Genomic DNA, 18948 nt, shown 5'->3' with positions numbered 1-18948 from the left:
GTCTGGTGAGGACGAGTGGAGAGCGCCTGCTGCATCGGGACAGGTGTGGGCGAAGGGCGAGCAAACAACACCGGCAACCCTGTGGCGAGCGCTCCGGCCTGCGCCATACGTCCTTACGCGACCGCATTATTCGATAGTCGGGCGCCAGGGATGCGTAAGCTCAGCCTTTGCTCGCATCACGTAACGACGCCCGCGGCCTGTCACTGTCAGACGCGCTGCTGTTTGCAGGCCAGTTCCAGTTCCAGTTCCAGTTCCAGCTCCAGCTCCAGCTCCAGCTCCAGGCCAGCTCCAGCTCCAGCCCCGACCGGGCATGCCGCGCAGCTCGCCTCGCCGCGCCCGAGCCCGGGCAGGAGCAGCACAGTGGGTTGCAAGAGAATGGACCCTCGTGTGCCCCGCGCAGCACGCTATCCTCTTCCTACCGACGTGGGCAGGTGAAGTCAATATCGGGACGTAGATGCGAGCTTTAAACCTGTACAGCTACAACACCCAGACATCATCGGATCCCACTACCATCCACTAGGGCGTACCATCCCTGCAGGGCGGATGTAGGTCGGCTCAATTCTTTTGCACAGCAAGCAATCATCATAGAAGCAGAGCAAGCAAGCTGGCCGAGCAGATCGCGTGCCGGCGTGGATGTGGATGCAACGCGCTGAGCGGCCATCCCGGTCGACCGCCGCCGGGCTCCGTCACCCTGTCTGCGACGCGCCAGCTGCACCAGCACGCGGCATGCAAAGAAAAAAAAAATGTCAAATTATGACGATACGCAGGGAGGCACACGGTCGCGACGCACGCCCAGGCCCCGAGCCGCCGCCCATTACGCTTCCGCTTCGGGCCTGGCTCCCCTCGAGCCTCGAGCCTCCTGAGTCGGGTGTGTTTATCCCGTCCGCGGCGTGCCTCAGCAATCACCTCGCCGCGCCGGGCTTCCAGCTCGTATGACTTGCTGCTCCGTCGGCCACAGGAGGCGCCCACAATCTCCGTCGATCTCGGATGACGCGGGTGCGCTCTGGACGGCGACGCTGGAATTTGCGCGTACACGAGACAGGGGACGAGGCTCGCCATCCCTACCGCCTTCGACCACCCCCACCGCGGCTGGTGGGTGGTGAGCGGTGCCGATCTGGCCAGGTGAGACTTGCCCGTTGCGGGTGGTCGTCGGGAGCTTTGTCGGCGCGCTGATTGGGCGGCGGGGGGCTGGAGCACCGCAGGGCCAGCTCCTTGCTTCGGCCGCTGGGCGCTGGTTCTCTGGGGGGCCGCGAGCACAGGCGCGGTTTGCGGCGCACGGCCGCTCGCTCAACACCAGCGTGCGGAATGCCGAGTCGAAAAGCAATACGCGGACGCGCCAAGGGGGCGGCCGCCGGGCTGTGGGCGGGTGGTGCGTCTGGCCGCCGGGGCAGAAGGTATTGGCGAGACGCCCGCAGACTCACCGAGCAACACCAGCAAATTTGCAGCAGGATTCTGCGAGGCGCGATCAGCGACGACGCGGCGCGGCAAGGTTTCGGCGCGGAAATAGATGACTTTAGGGTAAGACAGCGAGCCACACGCCGGCGCGTTCGTATCGCGCGCAGCGAGCGAAACAAGGAGCGCAGCGCTGAGCGGCGCACCGCACAAGGGTCGGGTGTGGCAGCATTCAGACAGAAGACGCTTCACGGCATGGGGCTGCGCGGAGGCAGCAGGAGCAGGCGGCTGGCAGCTGGCCGGGAGGTACGCGCACAGCTGCTCCACCCGGCGGCCACTGCACACATCCACACATCCACACGCGCGCCCTCGCAGTCACCGTTGCGCAGGCTGGATCGCCGGCAGAGTTTAGAGCGTGCTGCGCTGCTGCTGGCAGCCTCGAGCTCCACCGCGGCCGGCCAATGGCGGGCGCTGGCGGGCGCTGGCGGGCGAGACAGCCCATGACCTAATCATCCGCTTGGGTTTGATTGAGCGCAGGCGTGACCGGGCGCGGGCATGGATGGGGCGCCCGTCATCGCGGCCATCAGGCTCGCCGCAGAAGGGCAAGCCGCACTGACTCTGCTTCGGCGGTGCTGGAGGATGCGGTTAGGGCGCAGCGCAGCGCTCAGCAGCGGCTGCACCGTAACCGCTCGAGTAGCGCGCCCCCAATCTAACACCGGCATCCCATCCTCCATCCACCACGCGCGCACGCACATGCCCGGCCGGCTCTTTTTGCGCCTGCCCCAACCCCTGCCCGCAGGCTAGTGGGTGCCGCGCGCTCGCCCACGGCACGCCTGCGCCTGTCCGTCGCCCCGGGCCCAGCGCGACACGCTCTCTTTTCGGAATCATCCTTGTTGTGCTGCTGCATATCCACCGCGCTGGTCGTTGGTTGCTCTGACATCAACCACGCCGTGCTGCCGCTTCCACACATCAATTTGGATCAGCCTCTTGGGGCTTGCTCCTCCCCAGTGCCCCCCAATGCCTGGAACCTTCCGCTCGAAGACGGCCGCAATCACGACGCCTGACTAGTCCTGAATAATGCCGTTTTATCAAAACCGGTGCCTCTCCGCCCAGGCGATGCGCAGCCTACGCAAAGCGAAACGCCATCATCCTCACTTCCTGTCTTGATCGTCCCGCACCCTACCTCGCGCCTTGTTCTCCTGCTGCCTACTAAACCACCTTCCTGCCTCGCCCTCACCACCCATCACCACTACCCACCCATAGCGTGCCACTGCGGAAACCGCGCTACATATTTCCGAGCATATCTGGGAGCCGCCGACTCCGCTCCTTGCTTAGCACCAAAGGGCGCCGAAGCATTTTCCCTTTCACTCATTCTGGCAATGCTGTGAAGCCCGTTGGAGCTCCTTCCTCGGCAGCCCAACACCGCCGGTGACGACACTAAATCCACCGTCTTCGCCTCCACCCTCGGCCGCCCGCCCTCATGCTGCAACTACAGAGACCGCAGTCAATGCCTCACGCCCTCGCTCTGGACCGCTCGCAGCCTGCTCCTGTCTACCCGCCTGCCCGCACCAACAGGCCCCAGCACGAGCAGCTGCCGCTGCGGGACTCCCGCTCTCTGTACGCTCCCGGCGAAGGTTGGCAGGCACGGCCAAGCGCACTTGGCAACCCTGCCGCCCCTCCCGTCAACATGACCAGCGTGCAGCGAGGCCACAATGCCTTGCCGCAGCCTGCCAGCAGCTATGCTGTTCAAAGACCTGGCGATGCCGCCTTCACCAAGCCGCAGCATGTCCACCAAGCTCCGGAAGCGAATCCCAAAGCCATGACAACCTCTCACAGGACCGCCTACCAAAGCGGCCCTCAGCCCGTCTACCACCCGCCGAGTCCTTCCATGCGCGGCCACAGCAATAACGGCAATGGCCACACCTCCGAGGACTACCGCAATGCGAGGAGAGCTTCGAACCAATCCATTGCTGCGTCTCTGCAGATTCCCACGTCAATCCACACCCCGCAGACCAGCATGCCCCAGCTTGCCGCTGAGGTGAGTCCCTGAAGTCTTCACTCTTGTTGTCCCAAAGCTGACTCTCGGTAGATTACGTGCCTTTTCTGGTTCGAAAACTCATCCACTCTGCACCAGGCCCTCGATTCGTTATCGCCGCCGCCGACCAGCCTCGTTCCTGACGCACAGCCTACGACGGGTTTCCGGAAGTGGGTCACGACCATCCTTTCTACTACACAGGTCACGCAGAACGTGGTGATTCTCGCCCTCCTGTTCATCTACCGGCTCAAGACAATAAACCCTGGTGTGAAGGGAAAGCCCGGCAGCGAGTATCGGCTGCTCACCGTGGCATTGATGCTTGGAAACAAGTTTCTGGACGACAATACGTACACGAACAAAACTTGGGCGGATGTTTCCGGGATCTCGGTTCAGGAAGTGCACATCATGGAGGTTGAGTTCCTGAGCAACATGAAGTACAACTTGTTTACTTCAGCGGAGGAGTGGAGCGAGTGGCATGTCACTCTTGGCAAGTTTGGAACGTTCTTTGAGAGAGCTTCCAGGGCACCCTTGGAAACTTCCTCCAGAGCACTTGGCCCTCCCACTCCGACTCTTCGCGTGCCTCCAAATCTTCCGTCGCCGCCGCATTCGACGCAGGCCTCACCTCCTTTCCTCAATGGATTCTCGCCGAACAATAACTCCTCGTACTCCAGCACGCCAACATTGCTGCCTCACATCTGCTCCGCGGCTGTCTCTCCGATCGGACCACTGCCCGAGCTCAACTTGCGGCCTGGCTCAAGGAAGCGCAGCTACGACGATCAGGCGCAGGAACCGGCACCGAAACGGACGTTGAGGAACTTTGCTCCGACGGAAAACCAGCCAGCGTACACGAGCATTCCTCAACAGCCCACCTTGACTCAACCGACTGCGCAGCCCACAACGAGTGTCCCTCCGATGCTGCCGCCTCTCCCCAACCTGTCTGTTCCGCAGCTCCCGCCTCCGAACACCCGGTCGAATTCCCTGGTTTACCCTCCCCCGATGCAATGGTCCCAGCCGTCGTCGATGCCTCCGGCTCCCGCCGCCACGCTGCCGCCTACGCTCTCGATTCCGCAGTCTCAACCATCCGTTCCGGGGCCCTCGCGTCAGCTGAGCCCGCTGCCTACCGATTCTGCTGCGAACTCACCATTGCACCCTGGATTCGGTCCAGGCGCTCCCAAGCAGAACAGGCTCTCCCCCTCTTTCTATCTCTCTCAACGCAGCTCGCCTTACAGGCCAGTTAGGACTGTGAATACACTGTTGGTTCCTCCTCCTTCAACATCGATCAGCCACCCCCCGCGCCTTGGCTTCGATCAAATGCAGTATCAGCCACTTGGCAGGCCGTCGAACGAGCGCCGGGCTGGTCCTTTGCCTTACATGAACCACGATGCCTGGCCCACGACCAACCAGTTCAACCAGTGGCCTGTTCTCCCTCAGCCGAACTTCTCACGATAGATTTGCTTCGGATGCTGTCTGAAGTTTGACGAACATGGATCCTGATCAGGGTCACATTTGCAATTTTTTTTTTTTTGGCGTTCTAGATGGGCTTGCACGAAGCCCATGTCCTATACACATGGGGCAGACATCTTTCAATTTTCGCGTTCGAGCAATTGCATTGCAATGGTGGAGCGCCATAATTATTTCTGGCCTCCAGCTTTCGCTAATGTCGATGGTGGGTGTTGCATGGGAACGGCGTTTGCAGAATATACCCAGACTTTGCCGCTGGCTTCGCCCGTAGAGGCTTCTTGTTTTCAGGTTTATGGATCATTTCGGTAGTATGGGTTGCTGGGATATCAGCCGTATGAGCTGACGCAGATGTGACGATGGGTGGATTGCATTGAATTCGGTTAGATAGGTATAACTTCACAGGAAGGAAGGTGCCGGTCGAAAGAAGACCGGCAGAACGAGAATCGGAAATCCAGATGTTGAACTCGCTCAATTTGTACGCTCATTGGCTAATGTGACGGTCAACTCAACATGACCATGCCACGTGAGAGCTGCCCGGTGCCTGAAGCGCTTGGCGGATGCGCTACCGAGGTCGGCGGGTGTGCGAGGGTGCACGACTAAATGCTGGAGATCAACAGAGTGTCTCGTAAGCTTACATCTCCACGGGTCTCTTAATCCTCATGACTGGCAGCGCAGCGTGTGACCCAGTTTTTCCCGCCTTTCAGCTCTCCACACCATCCGTCGTCGGCATCAGCTGGCCGTTCCAGCCATAGCTTAGCTCGGCCCTTGTCATCCACGCAACATACATCATGCAGGACCACGACGACTCGACCATCAACGGCAACCGCTACATCCCGTTTACCGAGCTGATTCGGCTGCAAGAGACGGCCGCGGACGGGACGTCGTCGTTCAAATCCGTGGCCAAGGCATTCGCTCCAGGCGGCGGGACGGCCGCGTACGGCGGCCATGTGTTCGCACAGGCGGCATGGGCGGCGGCGCAGACGGTGGAGGACGGCTTCGTGGTCCATGTACGTGTGACGAGATTACACTCCCACCCACCACTGCAGTATTGCGCGAAGCTTTGAATGCGTTCGGCGGAAACCTTGTTCCTGCCTACCCCCTCTCATCTGCCCTAACTCGGCCTTGTTCATTTCTTTTTCCTCGAGCACCGCTTTCCTGTTTCGTCCACAACAACGTTTCGATCCGCGTGCTCTAGTCTCGTGGGTGGCGCTGCTCCGTTTAATTGCTTTTTTCTTCCCTTCTTCCACGGCCCTCGCTGTTGTCTCGAGCACTGCGGGTGCTAACAATCCGCAGAATGTCACTGGATACTTCACGTTGCCGGGCAATACGGCCTACCCGTTCATCTACAGGGTAAGAGTCGTCCGAGATGGCGGCCGGTATTGCACGCGCACGGTCGAGGCGGTGCAGGAGCACAACAAGACGGGCGTCTGCTTCACGTGCACGTGCTCGTTCAAGAAGGAGGAGGCGGCGGGGAGCGTAGATTGCCAGGACCGGACGGATCTGTGGGAGAAGTACAAGGAAGCCCTGGGCAACAGACGGCCGGACGAGTGGCCCGAGGCGCCCGGGGTCGATTCGCCTTGGTGAGTAGTCCAGTCCGGGCGGCATGGAGTAGTAGTCGGCGAGGAGATGAAGGCTGACGGGGGGTGGTGCAAAGGTACTGGGAATCGTCGGCGCAGAACGACGACTACACGGATCCGTTCCCGGGACTTTCCTTGCGGAAGGTTGACATGGAGGCGTACAACGCATCTCGCAAGCCCCTGGACCGCCGGCAACTGCAATTTTATACCACCATCGGAAGCATGCCGCCTGTCTCCCAGAGTGCAAACTTGCATGCATGCGCGCATCTATACGCGAGTGACCGCAACGGGCTATTCCTCATCACGAACCATCTCGATGTAGGGGACAACTACACGGCAATGGCATCGTTAAGCCATTCGGTGGTGTTTCACGTTGGGGCCAGAGAGTTGGCGATGGCAGAGCTAGATGAGAAGGAGGCGAAGACATGGTATTGTCAGGAGGCATGGATGAGCAGGGCATCAGGGGGGAGAGGCATGATTGAGAGCAAGATATGGGATGGGAGCGGCATCCACATCGCTAGCACGTATCAGGACGGCCTGGTGAAGATTGTCAACAGCGGGCGGCTAACGTGGAAGCTGCAAGACAAGTACGGGGCAACATTTACGAGAGAGAAACTGTAGAGGCAGGCTTTCCGTCAAATTTTTTCTTAGTTGTTGGGAAGCGTAGCGTTGATGGTGTCGTCGGAAGAGGGACCCTGCCTTTTATTGCCGCGCATTCGCGTTCCCCAACGTCACGTAGAGAGAGAGATTTTTAATCCCTGCTGCATTAGAAAGGCTCCCGGCGCAGCGAGTTCAGTTAGAGGCAGGCGGAAGACATTACCTCGGAAAAGGGCGCGGACATGCAGGCGGGCGTCGGAACAATGACAAAATCCGCCGCGTGGGCAAACCGCGCAAACGGAGCGCATCCAGAGCGTCGGTCCATGCTGGTGTGATATCAGGTCTCATCCGTTTGGTGTTTGCATATAAGTGCCCAACGCCGCCGTCGCCAGTCCTCCCCAACCCTCCCGCTGGCCTCTCGCCATTCCTTCTCGTGCGCACGAGCGCAACCTCGGTCCCCGCAGTCATTGTCGTCGCCATGGACCCTGTCGCCGTTCCCCCGGACCCGCCCGAACAAAGAACGCGCCCGCAGCCGGTGGGCCGTGAAGACCCGATGCGTGCTGTCATTCAAAAAGAGCAGCCGTCGCTCTGCACGCAGCGGAGCCGCAGCTGGACCCTCGAGTCACGGAACGCGCTACGGATTTCCGACTCCGCACTGGCAGTGCTCTGAGCGCCGTCCTTTGACCCGCGAAACACCATTCGTCCGTGGCCCCAATGCAGAGCTGAAGGGCGCTCCGGAGGGCGCAGTGCAAACAGGATCTCTCCAGTGGGTAGGCGGCGCGTGGTTGGCGGGGCTTATCATTATTGAGAGCGGGCGGCGCGGATGCTGAGGACCCGTTAACGGTGCAGGGCCCTGCTAGCAAAATCGTCATCGCTGCTGAAAAAAAGGCCCGCCGCTTCTGACTGCACCCTCCTCAACCACCATCCCTCGCCCTGTCAATTCGACGCGTGCAATGGCAGCTCCTGCCGCCCTGAGGCCATTGGCCCCGGCCGGCTTCCAGCACGCTCTGCGCGCAACTGCGCGTCGTGCTTTCGCGACCCACCAGCGCCCTCAGCTGGCTGCTCCCCAGTTCCGTCGCGCCTCTGCTCCCTCCCCGCTGAGCGCGCAGCCCGCCCTCCGCAATGCCTTCCGTTGCGCCTCCACCGACAGCGCCGCGCCCAAGAAGAAGGGCTTCCGCATGCTGCGCTGGCTCTGGCGCGCGACCTATGTCTCTGCTATCGTTGGTATTGGCTACGCCGGCTACGGAATCTACGACATGCGCAACCCCCCGGACCAGCTTCAGCCCGATCCCAAGAAGAAAACTCTCGTCATCCTCGGTGCGCTGCCCCGCCGCGAGACTGCCGAGTGCGCGTGCTGACCGTTGGCGACAGGTACTGGTTGGGGCTCCGTCTCCCTCCTGAAGAAGCTCGATACGGAAAACTACAACGTCGTCGTCATCTCTCCCCGCAACTACTTCCTGTTCACCCCGCTGCTCCCGTCATGCACTACTGGTACCATCGAACACCGCTCCATCATGGAGCCGATCCGTAACTTCCTGCGTCACAAGAAGGCTGCCGTCAAATACTACGAAGCCGAGGCCACCAAGATCGACTACCAGAAGAGGGTTGTCTACATCCACGATGAGTCTGAAATCAAGGGCGACGTTTCCGCGACTGAGGTTCCTTTCGACATGCTCGTTGTCGGAGTTGGTGCTGAGAACGCTACTTTCGGTATGTCGCGTGCCGGGCCGAGTTGAGCTTTGTCTGACGTAGATCGCAGGTATTCCAGGTGTGCGCGAGCACGGCTTGTTCCTGAAGGAAGTCGGCGACGCCCAGAAAATCCGCAAGCGCATCATGGACTGCTGTGAAACTTCTATCTTCAAGGACCAGGACCCCGAGGAGGTCAAGCGCCTTCTGCACATGGTTGTCGTCGGTGGTGGCCCTACCGGTGTTGAATTCGCCGGTGAGCTGCAGGACTTCTTCAACGGTGATCTCAAGAAGTGGATTCCCGATATCCAGGACAACTTCCACGTTACTCTCGTCGAGGCTCTTCCCAACGTAAGCACTGGAATCCGTCCGAGAAGCCTCCAGCCTGACTAATCACACTGCTCAGGTTCTTCCCATGTTCTCCAAGCAGCTGATTGACTACACCGAGCGGACCTTCAAGGAGGAGACTATTACCATCCGCACCAAGACCATGGTCAAGAAGGTTACCGACAAGTACATCGAGGCTGAGTCTACTGGTCCCGACGGCAAGAAGCAGCTCGAGCGCATCCCCTACGGTCTCCTGGTTTGGGCTACTGGCAATGCTCTCCGCGATGTTGTCAAGGATTTGATGTCGCAGATTCCGGCGCAAAAGGATTCTCGCCGTGGTCTCGCTGTGAACGAATATCTCGTGGTTAAGGGCACTGAGAACATTTGGGCCGTTGGTGACTGTGCCGTTGCCAACTATGCTCCTACTGCCCAGGTCGCCGCCCAGGAGGGTGCTTTCCTCGCTCGTCTGTTCAACAACATGGCCAAGACGGAGCAGATTGAGGGCGAGCTTGTCGGTCTCTCGGAAGCTCAGGAAAAGGCCCCTTCCAAGGATTCTCGTGACGAGATTTTTGGCCAGATCAAGGATCTTCAGAAGCGTCTGCGCCGTGTCAAGCAGATGGGTCCGTTCGAGTACTCTCACCAGGGTTCTCTCGCGTACATTGGCAGCGAGAAGGCTGTTGCCGACATTACCTGGCTCACTGGTAACTTCGCAACTGGCGGTACCCTTACCTACTTTTTCTGGAGGAGCGCGTACCTGAGCATGTGCTTCAGCAGTAAGTTCCCGCAGTTTCGAAGTTCATTTGAACACCTGGCTAATATGGTATCCTAGCTCGCAACCGTGTTCTTGTCCTGGTCGACTGGGTCAAGGCTAAGGTTTTCGGACGCGACGTGTCTCGGGAGTAAAATCCCTGTGCATATATTTACCCCCACGTGTTCGCCCTCATACTCACGTCTCATACCTATGTACCAACAGGTCTGGCCGATGAAGACTCATGTCGCTAGAGGTGAAAGAACAGCCTAAGACTGACAAGACTCATTCCTGTTTGGTCTAGCTATTATTATGGGTTGCTGGTCGGCTCGGGCTGTGACACTTTTCTTTCACGTCTTCCTCTACGTTTACCGGGTTGGCACTTATCGTTCATAGATAGATTGGATCGTTGGTTCTGTACAATGTCATTTTATACCTGTATTGTTTTTTTCCCAACGCCAATTCAATGGCTGAGGTAGCCCCGGACCCTGAGGTGCCGCGCGGGACAGAATCTCGTGACTCGGCATTCTGGTTGCGCCGAACCTCAAAGTCGTCTACGTCATATTACCAGGTTAGGAATCCAAAACGACTACGTCAAGACTCGCGCAACACAGTGAATTGGGATCGATGGAGTATACAAGAGAAGTGCCTACAGCTGATTTCCACGCGTTCGGCATTCAGATCATCATCTCACCTTGACGACGAACCAAGCACCATCTCGCCCTGTCCCGATATAACCTCGTCGAAAGCCGATAAAAAAACAAACAACAAAACAATGGGCATCCCTTACAGCACGGCGCGGTGGGTGGCGCCGGCGTCGTTCGCGTTCGACTTCGCGGCGCAGCAGTACGGGATGCTGTCGCGGCCGAACATGAAGGACGTGCACGACGCGAACCTGTCCTTCTTCAGCCCGCAGCCGTACGCCATCGCGCTGTTCTTCTTCCCGCAGCAGATTGCGCAGCTGGTGTGGCTGTGGAAGCTGTGGCGCAAGGACGGCAGCGAGAGGGATGTGAAGGAGATGGTGGATTACGTGCCCGTGTACGCGTTGGGGAATGTGTGTATTGGGAGTGAGTGGTTTTTCTTCTTTTTTTTTTTTCTCTCCTTTTTTGCTTCTTTGGGAGGGGTTGGATCGTTTGGTGGTGTTGTCGTATGTGTGTGTGAAGTTAGGCATCCTTGCAATTGCGGTTCTCTCGTTATGAGCAATCTTCTCCCTACACACACACACACACTCACACACACTCTCTCTCTTTCTCTGTGTGCTCCTCCCATCCATGAGCCCCATCGTCGTCCGTTCACGAAGAAGAAGGAGAAGAAGAAGGAAGAAGAAGAGACCACACTAACCCACCCCTCCCTCTCCCCATGTAGCCTGGATGTTCTTCTGGAACGCCTCCGCCCTCCGCACATCCAACCTCTTCGTCCTCGCCAACACGCTCTCGCAACTCCTCTACACCGCCACGCGCCTCCCCACCCTCCGCACCTCCTCCACCCCCTCCCTCCTCACCCACTTCGTCGCCAAGACCTTCGCCGGCATCGGCGTGCTCGACCTGCTGCACAACACGTCCGCCGCGTACTTCGCGGGAAACATGTCGCCGGCCCCCGCCGTGCGCGCGCTGACCGCCGTCGGTTTCGGACTCGCGGGCGCCGCGAGCGATTGGATTTTTGGGGGATGTTTGGTGTACGATTTGGTGGCGCTGGCGGTGGGTCAGGGGCAGGCGGCGGGAGGCGATGCTGGGTGGGCGAGGTTGCTGGGCGCGTGTGCGGTGGGGACGGCGGCGGTGGTGGGGGTGGGGAATTGGTGGAGGTGAGTGAGTCTTTCCCCTCCTCTCCGTTGTTTTGTTGGTTGGTTGGTGTCTTGTGTGGTTTTTTTTTTTTTTTTTTCAGAGTGGGGTTGCTGATTTGTGTTCTGTGGGGGTTTTGCAGGCCGCGGTATACGGATGGTAAAGAAGAGGATTATGTTAGGGTTCGGGACGAAGTCGAGGAGGATGTGTGAAGCAGAAAACTTGGGTCTGTATATGATTCGTCTTCATTCTCTTGGAAACGGTAATGTCTGTATTGATACTGAAGAGAGACGAATAATACTCATGTAGTTCACTTTGATAGGGAAAGGTTCACACCTACCTGGCGAGGTATTCTGACGTGCATTCTGTTCTATAAGTGTCACATATGGCTGGGATATTGGTTTTGTCGTTTCTGCGATTGGATGACTAGGTACAGCCTCGTTGGGGGGACCCACACCTCTCCGCGCAGATCGACAGGCGGGCCCCCACAGACCCTAGTCTGCAGCATGTGCAACGAGCAAAGCCACAAAGCAGTGAAACAAGATCAGTTTACGCTGCGAGGTGGGGTGGTAGAATGTCCCTAGCAGTAGCGAGCGATCCATGCCCAATTTAGAGCCGAAGGTATGCGCAGTGGACAAAGGAGCATCATCAAGGGCGTATGAGTCGCGAACGTGGGGGTCGCCGTTCGATATGACTGCAAGGCTCCGGCGATGTCGGGAATGGCAGCATGTTACTGCCAGCAAGTAATCTCAGCAACATTCTGCAAAGCGGGTTTCCTTTTGGACGGCGTTGCCACGGTCCCAGTTGTTGACAAATAGCTCGGTTTACGATGCCGCCACCAGGACCGGCGAGATTGAGGTTTGGTTCGTTTGTCGGCTGCAACAGTCACCTGCACTGGGCTCATGCCGCATTGGGCAAGTGCATTGTCACCGGTTCCGGCTCACGTGCGGCCGGCGAGACACGGAAGGTACGTTTATTGTGTCGAGCTCCGGGAAGGCTGGTGGAGGCGTAGAGGGCAGGAGAGCTGGAACTGGGCGGATCGGCTTTCCGCATGCGGGAAGATACAGCGGCAGGACGCGGAATGTGCGTGATGCGACCCAGCGGTACCCGCGGCAGCGTGCACCGCGTCCCAAAGTACCTTTATACGTCTTTGACGCAGCGGCGGAAGGGTCCACGGGGAGAGTCGGCCAGCAGCCCAGGCAGCGCATCCTTGCGCGTGGCTGGCGCATTCGGACCGCCGTCACGTCGCGTCCAGCAAAAAAGCAACATGGCGGTCGCACGCGATCGAGTACGGCGGGCAGTCCGAGATCGGGGTCCACCAGGGCAGGGCGGAAGGTGAACAAAGATGGAGTCACACACGGGCGGTGGAGGCTGTGGGCGCGTGGGTTGCTGAGGCGTGAGCCTGTCGCTGCGCGGCGATAAGAGCGCCGCCTAGCCTCACTCCCCCGCGCATCACCTCCGGCCTCGCTGGCTGGCAGCACTGCTTATCAGCCGCGACCTCTATGCCAGGAAGCGCCCTCGCATGACCAAAATACGGCGCTGCCCTCGGGCGCGCGCATCCTGCCGAAGCGTCATCCGCCAGACAGTCTCAGTGCGCCGCGTTCCTGATATAGTCAGCCCTCATATCGCTGTCCCAGCTCCCATCCTCACTCTCCTCGTTGCTCTGCGCCCACCATGGCAGACTCCTCCCCGCCCTGGTCCGCCCTGCGCACCGTCTTCGAGCCTGCCCTCCCCGCCTACTGCGAGCCCGAGTCCGACTTCCTCTTCCGCTTCTCCTCCGCCTTCCACACCTGCGTCCCCACCAAGCTTGCCTTCATCTCCTCGCTCCTCGGCACCCTCAGCATCGTGTCGTGGCTCTTTGCCCAGCTCCCGCAGATCTACAAGAACTACACGCTCAAGAGCACCTCGGGGCTCAGCATATTCTTCCTCGGCGAATGGCTGCTGGGTGACCTGTCCAACCTGCTGGGTTCGCTGTTCACAGACCAGGCTCTGTGGCAGATCATCATCGCGTGCTACTACTGCTTTGTCGACTGCTGTCTGGTCGCGCAGTGGCTTTGGTACGAGCGCTTGCGCCATGGCCGGCCGTTGGTGCGCGCGTGGAGGAGAGGCTCGCACAGCCACCACCACGGAGACGGGGCTGCTGATATGACTGAATTCATCGACGGCGTGGGCCTCTCCGACGACGACAGCGCCGACGTGAAGCGCGTTCCGCATTCGCAACCCAAGGACGTCTTCCGGAGCCCGCAGTATTCTTCTTCGCCTTCCAAGGAGCGTGAGGATGCCGACGAGGACGACGCAGCGCCCACGCCGTCCAGCCGCACCATCCGTCGCCTCGGCCGCTCCAGCTCGCCCTACCCTTCTCCGCGCACCGTCCTCTACGTTTCCATGCTCCTTGCCGTTGTCGCCCAAGCCTCTCCTCTGAACGGACCCAGCCCGGCATTCCCCATCATCGCACAGCAACAAGAGGCGACCGAGACTGGCACGCAGGTGGCGGGGCGTCTGCTGTCCTGGATCAGCACCGTCATGTACCTTGGCTCTCGCATGCCGCAGCTGTACAAGAACTACAAGCGCAAGTCCACTTCCGGTCTGTCCCCAACTCTCTTCCTGGCGGCCTTCATGGGCAACTTGTTTTACTCGTCATCCATCGCCACGAACCCGTGCGCGTGGGGCACATATCCGTCCCACGGAGCTCGCGGCTGGGCTGGACCCGAGGGAAGCCAGCAGGCCGAATGGGTCGGTCGAGCCATGCCGTTCTTCCTGGGGGCGGCGGGCGTGCTGCTGATGGACGGCGCCGTCGGTGCGCAGTTCTGGTATTACGGCGAAGGATCGCTTGCCGACTCCACCATTCTTGTGCCTGAGGATGGCGGCAAGCGATGGAGATGGCGTCGAGTGTCGGGCTGGCTCAGGGGATGGATCCCTTCGGTCGACGGAGGTGCAGGCAGCAGCGGGCTGTCTTCTCCAAGTGCGGAGGAGCAGCGATTGCTGGGAGCCGGTGCGGAGGAGCGGTATGGCGGGGTTTAGCTAACGGCCCGCGTCCATCGCATCATCTCGACCCTGGCCTGCGCCACACCTCAAAGCACGAACGAACGAATCATTTCTCGGCACCGCATTTCTATGTGTCGACTTTTCTAGACAGCATCGGCATTATTACTGGCGTTTGGGTCGCTTCCACGGGCATTGGTACCAACCAACATACGAACATCTACGAATTGGAGAGCACGACACGACTGGCATTTTCACGATTTATGGTCTACTGGGAGTTCAGGCGTTCCCCTCGCCGGCCCTAGAAGGGGTTCTGGCTTTCGTTGGATGGATTTTCCTTGCCGAGATCGCTAAGGGTACGTTAGACAGACTGCAGGTCCTGGCCCTTGGTAGAGGACGATCTCTTCCACGCTTTGAATATCATTACTTTGCATTATCGTATTTCTGGTGCTTTCCACGCCTCCTTGCCTCTCTCCGCGTCCCCTGAGAACTTGACAGGTGTACAGAAAGGCCGCACGTTGCGTCAGCAGATGGACCAGTCATCATTTCCCAGGCGCGGGGGAGCACTTCCCCGCTCTATTCTTAGCTCCTGACCCTATCACAACGGCCCTTCCATGGAGAAAGTCTGGCGACTCGCCGGACGGACCGCGGAAGTTTGGAGCAGACTGGACACGGTAGCGCGACGCACTGCTGTGTTTCGACGGTAGCTCGCAACCTATCGAAAACCGAAGACGCCGCATTATTGGAACGCAAGATTCTATCGGGATGAAGCTGTCCCGAACTTTTCCTAACTACCCACATATCTCTCGGAGCACTCGCCTACGTCCATTCGCCGCTTGCAATAGGTACGTCTGAACCGCAGTCTTGTGCGTGCATGTATGTACAGGGTCACCAGCCACATCAGCAAAGCGGTCTTGATGACGGGCGCGCACGAACCAGCAGGCCATCATCAATTCTCGGGCGAGCATCCCCACGCGTGCCACATTGGCGCAATCACAAGGGCTTGGCGGGGAGGGTGACGGGGCCGCCCGAGCCTATGAGAAAAGAGCCTCAGGCTGCGTCCAAGCTTTCCCCGACAGCTCCAGGTGCCGTTATCCGAGTGTGCTCGCTGCTGCTCCGTGTCGCTGCGCGAATTATCCAGTCTATCGGACGCGACAGAGCTGGGAGACGCTGTCTATCCTCCCGCTAGCTGTCCTTTGCCACGGATGACGGCGGGACAGTGATGGTGAGCGACGGCACAGGGTCTCATCATTCTGCGAATGGGGGCATTTGCTGGCGCGTGCAGGGGCGGTGCTTGCTCGCTTGCTGTGGGTAAGGAGGGGCTATGTGGCTGAAGCTCTCTCCGGGAGCGGCGCCCGCGGGATGCTGGTGGGTGGTGCGTTGTTTGAAGCTTTTCCCTTGCGGTGTGTGTGCGTTACGTGGAGCTTCTCTTGCCCTACGATTCCCGCCATCGTCACTGCTGAGCATCCACTACATATAAAAGAACGCCGTCAACAAGCTCAATTCCTCCATCTCTCTCCTGCTCATCCCACTACGACTTACCACCCCCACCTTCCACCACCTTCTGCCCCGCAGAACAACAGCAAAAATGAGTTTCTTCAAAGATCTGAAAAAGGGCTTTGAAGGCCTTAGCATGAGTGATAAGGACAAGCACAGCGAAGGAGGTCAGTGAATCCCCCCAGCCCAAACTATCCTCAACCGCCTCAACCCCCGCCACTTCACGGAAAGCCCGATACAGAAACAGCATTGGACACCCATACCAGTATCCGACTGCGCCCCCCTTTCCGCAATGGGCAACGCCTCCAGCATTTCCAACCTCGTAGCTGACAAGCCCCGTCCCACTACACAGAGGCCTCCCGCGGCTACTACGACCAGGGCGGCTACAGCCAGCCCCCTCCGCAGCAACACTACGGCTCCCCGGCGCCACCGCAAGGCTACGGCCAGCCCCCGTACGGCCAGCCCAGCTACGGCCAACCGCCGCCGCCTCAACACTACGGCTCCCCGGCGCCACCGCAAGGCTACGGCGCACCTCCGTACGGCCAACAACCCGGCTACGGCCAACCGCCGCCGCCGCAGCACTACGGCTCCCCGGCGCCACCGTCGGGGTACGGCGCACCGCCCCCGGCGCCGCCGCCGCCCCAGTTCGACCCCGCGCCCCTGCCGCAAGGGTGGTACAGCCACTGGGACGCGTCGCGCAACCGCGCCTACTACGCGGAGCCCGCGACGGGCCGCACGCAGTGGGAGTTCCCCGGCTTCGGCGGCGCCGGCGAGGCCTCGCGCGGTCCCGCTTCCGGCGGCGGCGGGTTCTACAACGAGTACGGCAACGCGGCGCCGCCGGTCGGGTACGACCAGGGTTACGGCCAGCAGGGCAGCCACGGCGCGAACCAGCAGGAGTACTACGGCGACGTGGAGAGGAAGGAGAAGAAGGAGGGCCACGGGACGGGCGCGATGGTGGCGGCGGCCGGCGCGGGGGTTGTGGGCGGCGCGGTGTTGGGGGCTGTTGTTGGTGAGTTTGTCCTGTCTTTCTCTTTCTCTCTCTTTCTCTTTCTCCCATCGTTGGGGGCTTCGTCCTGTTGCTGTTTTATGATGAGGAGCGGATTGCTAACGATGTCGTCACATCAGCCCACGAGATGACCGAGGACTCGGATGACGAGAACGCCCGGGCTGCCCCTCCCCCTCCGCCGCAGGACTCGGGCTACTACGACCCCGTCCCGCCGCCGACGGATGACTTGCCCGACGAGACGCGCTCCGGCAGCTCCGTGTCGAGCAGCGACAAGGAGGACTTGGAGGAGGCGCGTGAGGCGTATGAGGAGGCCTACGAGGAGGCTTACGACTAGATGGGCACCCTTCTGCTTTCGCTGATGGGAGGTAGAGGATTTTTTTTGATACTGTAATACTATCATGCAGAGAGCCTTGGGCAAGATCCCTTGAGCGAATCGAAATTATTTTTTTTCTGAGCGGCTTTTGGATTGCGAGACGTGGGACGTCTTCACCGGATGATGTGTCGTGGCCCGTTCCTGGTTCGATGAAGATTGAGGACGTTGATACTTGGACCAACAAGATAGCGGATCCCAGTCGGAGGTTACAGGGCCGCGGTCTCAAAAAGGGTCCTTTACCAAAGAAGGCAATGTTCGGGAACACAAGGCGAAAAACAGGGAACCGAGGGGGCTATCACTTGTCGCGTGCGGCCGATCCAAGCCACACAACGTGGGACCCCTATCGAGCAGAGGAACAGACAATGCAATTGTAGCATTCGAGTCAGACATGTCTATGTGCGTAGGATGCAGATTGTGCGAGGCTGCGATGTTTTGCGATGCAGCGGCCTCTCCCTGAAATTGAGCCTCCAGACCCACTAATCCTCCGCTCCCTCGCCACGCGGCAGGGAGGAGCTTCACCCTTGCAAGATGGCGAGACCGGCTTCCTTGCCGATGCCGCCTGCAAATCATCCGGACAGCAGCTAGACAGTCGTCGATTTTCTCTCAGGAGAGAGGACTCGGCTTCACCGTGTACGTGTACGTAGCACAGGACTGACTGTTCTGGTGTTCTCGCTTATGCTCTCCGTGTGGGCCTCCGGATCACTCGCGGCCAATGGCGCACTCCACACCGATTATTGCGAGCGGATGCTTGCAGTTCTATTTCCTAAATCCGCCCGACGGCGTGGTCGGTGCGGACGAGGCTCGGAGGATTCCACTATATGGCGCATGAAGAATCGAAACGGGATGCGAGATGACGGCGGTGATCAGGGAACCTCTGCTCACCGCAGCCGCACGACGTGTCTTCGCAGCACAGCTAGGGCTCGGGGTTGGACGTGGTGCATGAGGTGGTGCCGCTCTCAGCTGGGCCGGCGTCGTGTCGGCGGGGAGCTATTGGGATCTCCAGACGCAATCGGCCGTGGATCGGCAGCTGCTAGAGATCTGGATTATTCGAGAAGCGGACTCGAAGGCGCGCATCGCGAACTGGGGGCTTGCACGGCGATGCCACGGCTGCTGGCCGAGGGGCGACGGCGCTTGGACGGAGCTTGGCCGCGGAGGTGAAGCTGATCGCCGCCCACAGCAGCCTACACCAGCCAGCGCACGGAGCCGTCGTCCGCCTCCCTGCAACCTGCAACAACGAGGGGTTCTGAGAAAGAAGGTGAAGTTCGTTCGCTGCCACCAAGCCCCCCGCCGCCTGCCTCAGCACTCTGCAGCCGCGCTTGCATCAGCCTGCAGCCTTAGCGACGTCATCCCTGGCCTCTCCAGTCGAATCCGCCAAAACCACGAGCCGGGGCTGCCGCGCCTTCTCGTTCCCAGGAACTCTGCCCTCGCAACCCGCGCCCGACCCCGCCAGGCAATGGGGCCACGATAGCCCGCAATCTGGTCGCATAGC

General features: G+C 59.9%; 5 protein-coding genes across 5 annotated transcripts; all 5 read left to right on the top strand.

Annotated features, from left to right (window-relative positions):
• Positions 1 to 2899: 2899 nt before the first annotated feature.
• SLS55_010546 (uncharacterized protein) lies at positions 2900 to 4876 on the top strand (the record flags this gene model as incomplete). Its single annotated transcript, XM_066781927.1, has 2 exons — positions 2900 to 3430; positions 3482 to 4876. The coding sequence occupies 2 exons, from the start codon at positions 2900 to 2902 to the stop codon at positions 4874 to 4876; spliced, it is 1926 nt and encodes a 641-aa protein (XP_066627739.1).
• Positions 4877 to 5676: 800 nt separating this feature from the next.
• SLS55_010545 (uncharacterized protein) lies at positions 5677 to 6472 on the top strand (the record flags this gene model as incomplete). Its single annotated transcript, XM_066781926.1, has 2 exons — positions 5677 to 5895; positions 6182 to 6472. 2 exons carry the CDS (start codon positions 5677 to 5679, stop codon positions 6470 to 6472), a joined length of 510 nt encoding a protein of 169 aa, XP_066627738.1.
• A 1543-nt stretch (positions 6473 to 8015) lies between these two features.
• NDE1_2 (NADH:ubiquinone oxidoreductase) lies at positions 8016 to 9978 on the top strand (the record flags this gene model as incomplete). The annotated part of the gene is made up of 5 exons (XM_066781925.1): positions 8016 to 8379; positions 8434 to 8772; positions 8822 to 9099; positions 9155 to 9848; positions 9905 to 9978. The coding sequence occupies 5 exons, from the start codon at positions 8016 to 8018 to the stop codon at positions 9976 to 9978; spliced, it is 1749 nt and encodes a 582-aa protein (XP_066627737.1).
• Positions 9979 to 13275: 3297 nt separating this feature from the next.
• On the top strand, positions 13276 to 14622 carry SLS55_010543 (uncharacterized protein; the record flags this gene model as incomplete). Its single annotated transcript, XM_066781924.1, has 1 exon — positions 13276 to 14622. One exon carries the CDS (start codon positions 13276 to 13278, stop codon positions 14620 to 14622), a length of 1347 nt encoding a protein of 448 aa, XP_066627736.1.
• Positions 14623 to 16171: 1549 nt separating this feature from the next.
• On the top strand, positions 16172 to 17420 carry SLS55_010542 (uncharacterized protein; the record flags this gene model as incomplete). Its single annotated transcript, XM_066781923.1, has 3 exons — positions 16172 to 16175; positions 16433 to 17089; positions 17206 to 17420. 3 exons carry the CDS (start codon positions 16172 to 16174, stop codon positions 17418 to 17420), a joined length of 876 nt encoding a protein of 291 aa, XP_066627735.1.
• Between the last annotated feature and the right edge of the window lie 1528 nt (positions 17421 to 18948).

Source organism: Diplodia seriata (genome assembly GCF_021436955.1).
Source record: "Diplodia seriata strain FDS-637 chromosome Unknown scaffold_13, whole genome shotgun sequence".
NCBI lineage: Eukaryota > Fungi > Ascomycota > Dothideomycetes > Botryosphaeriales > Botryosphaeriaceae > Diplodia > Diplodia seriata.
Note: the sequence above shows the minus strand (reverse complement) of the source record. Positions and strands in the feature narration are given on the sequence as shown.